The sequence below is a fragment of the Populus trichocarpa genome, chromosome 16, assembly GCF_000002775.5.
Source record: "Populus trichocarpa isolate Nisqually-1 chromosome 16, P.trichocarpa_v4.1, whole genome shotgun sequence".
In the NCBI taxonomy this organism is placed as follows: domain Eukaryota; kingdom Viridiplantae; phylum Streptophyta; class Magnoliopsida; order Malpighiales; family Salicaceae; genus Populus; species Populus trichocarpa.
Window position 1 is genome coordinate 6,696,333 of NC_037300.2, and position 7,135 is coordinate 6,703,467.

At 35.9% G+C, this 7,135-nt stretch overlaps 1 protein-coding gene across 6 annotated transcripts; it reads left to right on the top strand.

Moving 5' to 3' along the window:
- Window positions 1-2,894: 2,894 nt before the first annotated feature.
- On the top strand, window positions 2,895-6,365 carry LOC7467605 (PWWP domain-containing protein 2). Of its 6 annotated transcripts, none has more exons than XR_002978477.2 (4): window positions 2,895-3,031; window positions 3,147-5,027; window positions 5,336-5,701; window positions 5,830-6,365. XR_002978477.2 is itself a non-coding variant. In XM_024587957.2 (4 exons), exons 2-3 carry the CDS (start codon window positions 3,161-3,163, stop codon window positions 5,386-5,388), a joined length of 1,920 nt encoding a protein of 639 aa, XP_024443725.1. In that variant the 5' UTR covers window positions 2,895-3,031; window positions 3,147-3,160; the 3' UTR covers window positions 5,389-5,411; window positions 5,508-6,365. The 6 variants fall into 6 exon arrangements, 5 of the variants coding, with proteins under 5 accessions (XP_024443725.1, XP_024443726.1, XP_024443724.1 ...); XM_024587957.2 differs by having other exon boundaries at window positions 5,336-5,411; window positions 5,508-6,365; XM_024587958.2 differs by having other exon boundaries at window positions 5,336-5,411.
- Window positions 6,366-7,135: the final 770 nt, after the last annotated feature.

Below are 7,135 nucleotides of genomic sequence, written 5' to 3' on the forward strand. Positions count from 1 at the left end.
GTTGATGAAAGGATAATAATTACACTGAAAAACCAGTCACTAAAATGTTAAGTCAAACCACTTATGACTTTCCTAATATTTATGGGATCATGACAAGTTGTTAAATATTGTACTTGATCTTCAATCTTCAATCAATTAATTTATTTAATCCTATTTTATTTAGGATTATTATTTATATTTGGGTAAACTTATTAGGGAACCTAATGAGTTACACACATAAGAATCATTGCTTAGAAATTAAAATGAGATGATTAATCAAGTGTGACTTGATTGTAAATAAGTTTTAGAAATAGATAACTATAATGTAATTTATACAGGGAATTACAATTCTAAACCTAAAAAATCAATTAAGGACTTGATTGAATAAATTTATAAAATTTTCTTGAAATAATATATGTGATATTATTTAAGGAGCAAATTGATATTTTATCATTTATAGGGTTTTTAGGTTTCCCTATAAGTAGTAAATAGTACAGAAACTACATAAGTTACAGAACATCTAAAAAATACAAATAAAAGAGCTAGCACTTAAAGGTATAACAATCTCTCTCTCCTAAAAGGGCTTAAGAAATTTCTCATTGGTGGTTTATGTGAATTGTCATTAGAGGCCAGATATTTAAACGACTTGTAGTTTACGACAACCTAGCCTTAGAGTAATTATTTAAAACCAAAAAGAACATATGATCTTCATGTAATTTTTTTATAAATCCTAAACAACTCTATATTTGTCTGATGAGATTCTTGTGACTCGTAAAAAAAAATTAAATTTATCATTTTAGTTATGTGTATGTGTTTCGGAAAACCCAACATGTTCTCCAGGCTGCAAATAGAGCTTGTGCAGTATTTATGCTGCTGGAATTCATCCTATATCAACAAAATTAAACAAATTTGCATTTCTAGTTGCAAAGTAGAAATTATATCAAATCTCTCAGTGCAGAGATCACAATAAATCACATAGGAAAGACGTAAGTTCTAGCATAAGCAATAAATTAGCAAAGAAGTGGAAATCAACATCCCTCTTTGGGTCTAGTCATTAATACTTAATGACCACCAACTGGATTTTCCTCTGCTAAAACAGAAGTTCGTGCTGATAAACTTGCCAGGAGGCCAGCCTTTGCAACAGAGACACACTGCTGCTCCAAAGCCTCTAGAAGAGCCTGTGGTTAAATGGTAAACCCAAAATAAGTCCGAGATCAATGTGATCAAAACCAAAAATCGGTAAGTGGTCAGGAAAAACCTGATGTTCTGCAGACATTTTATCAAATTCACCAATACAACAGAGTCCAAGATCTGCAAGCACCATTGCTCCTATTTGAAGATACAACTGTTTTGTGAATTTCCAACGAATGTTCACTAACTGCAACTTGCAAGGACAGTAAAGATAAATTGGAGCACCATGCATGCCTGATCTGCGAACAATGCAGATACAAAGAAACTCGAAATTCTTTGTATGAATTACTGCATTCCCACATTTCTCTTCATGGTTCAATTATAACCACAATATTGGAATGCTTTATAAGTAACTTCCCAGTAGTTGGATGTTTTGAGTAGTCCTTTATATTTAAAACCACTAATGTAACAGTTGTAATTCTTTGGTCTAGCTCTGAAGCCATATAATGCTCTCCTTTCTAAATTCCCCAAAAACAGTGAAAGATGCTTGAGACACTGGGGAAAATGAATCATAATAATGTTATGGAGTCCCTTCAATGCACAAAAGCTTGAAATACCTTTAACAAGCCCGTGTCCATAGATTGATGGACATTTCGCCTGAAGTATTTGCCGGAAGATATCTGAACCATGTTCTTCTGAGGACTTCACAATAAATTCCAAATCCCGTACGTGAAGAGAATGAGAACAGATCAGACAGCTCTGTAGCTCTAGCATTACATTTGGAATCTTGCAGATTGTCAGAAACAGTTTTCTTACAGTCAGAATACCATCTCAACGATGTAATCTATCCATAATAAATCTGTCATGAAAACAGGAGAAAGGATATTAAAAAGAAAAAAGCGGGTCGTGGTCTGGAAATTTTAGTGTTTAGTTAAACGTAAAACTTAGGAGCATCTCTTTGATCAGTGGCGCAGCAGTTCTCCTGTAGATGGTGATGGCTATGCAACACCGCATGACATAGCAATTTTATTTTTGACCCCAACCAGATTTAAGAAAAGACAGTCAGATCTCTTCCATGCGTCAAATCTAAACATCAACCATATCGAAATATAGATTTTTTTTTAATTAGCATGTTTTTCTTTAAATATTTATGAAATAATATAATTTTAAGAAAAATTGATGAAATAAAACATTGGAGACAGCAAAAATTTTGATTATAATATTATTAGTATTATTAAAAATATCTTAACTATTCGAGTCTAATAATATCAAAAAACAAATATCACAAATAATAACTCAAATAAATCATACTTACTATAAAAAAAAAAAACAAGTAAATCATCTATTATCTTTGAATAGCAAGTATATCCCTATCAAATTAACTTTTCTTTGTATTATTAAATTTATCTTTTTAATATTTTTTTAAATAATATTTATAATATTTTAATGGTAGCTTTAAGTACCGTTTGGGAATGCAGTGTAAACCATGTTCCATAAAAATTCAAATTTTTTTGTACTAAAAATTAATAATTATTTTTTTTTGAATCATTTTGATGCGTTGATCTCAAAAATAATTTTTTAAAAATAAAAAAAATATTATTTTAATATATTTTAATATAAAAATACTTTAAAAAACAAGCGAACCACAACCACAAAACCACAACCATATCCTCAATGATAAGCCACAGTTTTCCCCATTTTTCTTTTATTAAACCGAGTTATTTCACTGATATTTTTTTAAAAAAATGCTAATAAGGAAAAAATAACCGAAATATAAGACAGCTTGTCATCCAGGGTACAAAATATAATGGCCCTCACCTCAGTTGACTCTACCATGTTTCTTTCTTTGCTTCTGTCTCTTCTCTGTCACTTCTGCACAAGAAAAGAAAGCTCAGCGCAGCTGAAAGAGAGTGACCAAAGGGTAATTGTTTCTCTCTCTAAGACTTTTTTTTTGTTCTTTCCTGTGTTATAAACTGAGTTTTCTTTCCTTTTCTTTTTTAATTTATCATTTAATGGTCCGGTTATTTTATTGTTAGGGTTTATTTGTTAAATGCCTGCAAATCTTGACAGCATAGACTTGAACTCCGACGTCGTTTCCGGTGAACGAGAAGACGGTGTTAATGGGTTTAGTAACGTCTCTGTGGTAAAGAGTATGGTGGGTTTATCTTCTGATGCTGAAACCCTAATGGACTCTGTTACTAATAGTCAGGGTCAGAACCAGGAGCCTGTAGTAGATGAAGTTAAGGATTTTAAAGGGGCTAATGACTTGAAGGAGGTTGCAGTTGGTGGGCTAGGCTGGGAGGGAAAGATGGATTCTGTTTATAAAAGTGTTGATTTTGAAGGGGAAAATGGGTCTGGAAGTGGTGTTGGTGATGCCTCTGTGCGAGAAGCAGCGGAAATAACCGAAACACACTCGAGTAAAGTAGTGGTAGAAGAAAATAGTTCGTGTGAAATTGAGGGGGAAGTGAAGGCGGGGGGTTGTGGCGGAGTGAGTTCAAGTTCAGTTGGGGAGGATGCGATCCAAGTTGAAAATGCTAACGTGGAAGTGAAAGTAGACAGTGCGAATGACTTACTGCCTCGCAAAAAACCTGGAAATGTTTCACCAAAGGTTAGTTCTGAAGGTGTAGAGAATCAGGGCATGGAAATCAATGACGAACAAGCTAAGAATTCTGAGGGTCAAAATGAGGATGCTGCTGCTTTTGATGAAAGGGTTTTGCAGGAAATTGAGAACCTTGAATCCAATGATTTAAATCTTGTTGCGGATTCGGAGCCTTACGTGGGTGCAGATGGGAATGCAAAAATGGCTTCCAAAGAAGCAGGATTGGGTGTTGGTGATCTGGTATGGGGTAAAGTAAGGAGCCATCCCTGGTGGCCTGGCCAGTTATTTGGTTGTGCTGATGCGTCAAAGAAGGCTAAGAAGCATTTTAAAAAGGATAGCTATTTAATAGCATACCTTGGGGATCAAACTTTTGCTTGGAATGAAGTGTCAAAGATAAAGCCATTCCGATGCAACTTCTCGCTATTGGAGAAACAGAGCAATTTAGAGGATTTTCATGATGCTGTTCATTGTGCTTTGGATGAGGTTTCTAGACGGGTAGAGTTTGGGCTAGCTTGTCCTTGCATGCCTGGGTATAGCAAGATAAAAACTCAGATAATTGTCAATCCCGGAATCCGGGAAGAATCTTGTAGAAGGGATGGTGGAGATAGTTTCTCGAGTGCTGCTTCCTTTGAACCTGCAAAGCTAAATGACTATGTGAAAGAATTAGGCCAATTGCCATTAAGTGGAATTGACACACTGGAGTTTGTAACAGCACGATCCCAATTGTTGGCATTCAATCGTTGGAAGGGTTATTGTCACCTGCCTGAATTTCAATTCCTTGGTGAATTGCTAGAGAGTGATGCAGAGATTCCACTATCACCAGAAGTTAAACACGGCAGTGAAAAGGTTGACAATGCTGCTACCACGGTTGGAAAGGAGAAGCCAAAAGGTGAAGATCACTCTTTGCATAGGCGTAAGTGTAAGCGCATTTATGGGGATGATGAACATCCAAGCGAGAAAGAAAAATGTTTGGCTGACCTTATTGCTGAAAGGCGCGCATCGGCTGCTAAAGGTAAAGGTGGTTTGGATGGTGAAGCTACTGGCGAGATGACCAAGTCATCTTCAGGTCGGAAAAGGAAGGCTGTTGATTCTATTTCTGATGACTCAGTGATGAAACAAAGCAAAAGTCCTTCCTCGCCAGGGATTGATAATGGTTCCTCACAGCCTAAGAAAACCTATAGGGTTGGAGATAGCATCCTTAGGGTAGCAAGCCAACTGAATACGTCAACGCCTATACTCAAATCTGTTAATGGAACTTACCAAAAAACTGCAGTGAAGGCTAAGAGCCAGGAGAAGTCTGCCTCTGGAAAATGCAAAGGTAAAATGCTGTATTCAAAAAAGAATGATTCTGATGGAGAATGATTTCTAGATTTTTGTCGTGAGAATGTAGAGATTATATATTGTGAATGTTGTATTGTATTTCTTTATAGGAAAATCTAGTCATTTTAGGCTATCATAAAATTTAGTAGTATTTTTCATCTTATTCTGTTTAGGTTTTTATTATCTTTCCTAAATCTTTGATAATTGAATTTAGGCTATCTATCTTTCCCCTTCCTTCTTCTACTCCCCTGGCTCTTTCTCCCCCTCTCATCCCTGATTTCCCTATCCTATCTTTGTCAACATCAGCTTCGCCTGATGTGTTGGTGTCACGTACTTGCCTGGTTGGCAGAGATCTATGAAGGGATGCAACTTCCTGAAATCTGTAAGTTTCTTTGTGCAATTCATTATGCATAGATAACTCAATTCACAGCGGTATATACAGTCCTCCCTGAACATATTTCTGGTGGTGATATTGGAGAATTATTAACCGAAGTCGAATCGAAAACATCTGATTCCGAGAATATGAAAGATTCATAATGGACTGACAAAACGTTTCAAATCAATCCTGAAGACCAATCGTCAGTTGAGAATAAGAATGAAGCTGGAGAGATTCCAGTGAAGACTCCGACTAAAAAGGGCACTCCCACCTTCGGGAAACAATCAGCTGTTCAGGTGGGTCCCGATTTGGAATGTGAACAACAAATTGTTGGTGGAATTCTAGGTTTGGGAGCAGGCAACCCCAAAGATCACTTGGAAGGCTAATGATACCTGTCCAACAGCTTTGATTATAAATTTCGCAGATTTGGAGGCAGCTCCTTCAGAAACAAATTTGAACAGGCTAAAGGCCATTTTGGAGCTTTAAAGGAAACAGAGACCCGGGTGCTGAAGAAGAGCAAGCGTGCTAAAGTGGTTTTCCGCAGATGCGTTTATGCAGAAACAGCCTTCAGCAGTGCTGGGAAATACAGCATTTTCGGACCTTCACTTGTCAGCTACCGCCTCAAGTACATTGCTTCCACAAATGGTAAATCTTCCCCAAATGCAGCAAAGCGCAGCAAAAAAGAGGCATCGTCTGCGGAGGGAATAGCAATTGATGCCTCAAATTCCGATGAATAGATTGAAACTAATTTTGGGAATTCAAACCAGGAGCATGAACATGTTCTCACAGCTTTCTTCTGCTTTTCCTCACTTTTTTGTTTGTTTGTTTTTTTATGATCTCTTACGATCGCGTAGCTACACCTAAGTCTTGAGCACATGCAGTATGAATGTGATGTCGATGTGATGGTAGAAAATGAAGATTTTGAACAGTCGTATGAGAATATGACTTGGTTAGGATTAATTGATCATACAAATAGCCTAGTAGATGGGACAATGCTAAGCTCCAGAGGAAGACAGCAAAGAAGCATTAAAAAACTATAATTTTTTTTTCAACTGTGTTAGATTAGGCTTAAAAAAATTTCAAAAGATTCCCAAAGCTAAATTTCATGAGAGGCTTGACTCGCTGTAATTAGCCAAGACTCCAAATTAGGTAAGTTCTGTTATTTTTCTTTGATTTTTTGTTGTTTTTGGATTTTCTATTAGTTTTTCTTTTTTTCCTAGCGATTATGATTTTCCTTTCTTGTTAAGGTCTATTTCAAATGTATTATAAAACGTATAAGATAGTGTTTGGCTCTGCGTTAGCTTCTGCTTTTTTTATCAAACGCAATAGCATGATGTTTGGTTATTTTCAGCAACTGTGTTTAGGCCATGGGACCCACGAAAATTTGGCATTTCACCTGCGGTTTTGGCAAGCAATTTTTTCCTGCTTTTCTTGCACTGTTCATGTTAATTGCACTGTTCATTGAACAGTGCAATTAACATGAACAGTGTACATCGGTACACTGTTCATGTGAACAGTGCAAGAAATTGCACTGTTCACTTAAAAATAGTGAACAGTGCAATTTCTTGCACTGTTCACTTGCACTGAATTTTTTTTTTTTTTTTATTGTTTTTTTTTTAGTGTGTGATAATTTTTTTAATATTTTTTTTAAATTAGTTTAGACTGAATTTTATACCTGATAATATTTTATCTAATTTTATTATACGCTAAAATAATTATGGAAACTGTAA

Bases quoted from the DNA above. Each gene is read 5' to 3' on its own strand.
- LOC7467605 (XM_024587956.2), top strand. From the start codon at position 3,161: ATGCCTGCAAATCTTGACAGCATAGACTTGAACTCCGACGTCGTTTCC. The intron at 5,028-5,335 runs GTAAAATGCTGT...TGTCAACATCAG, and splicing joins TGCCTCTGGAAAATGCAAAG to CTTCGCCTGATGTGTTGGTG.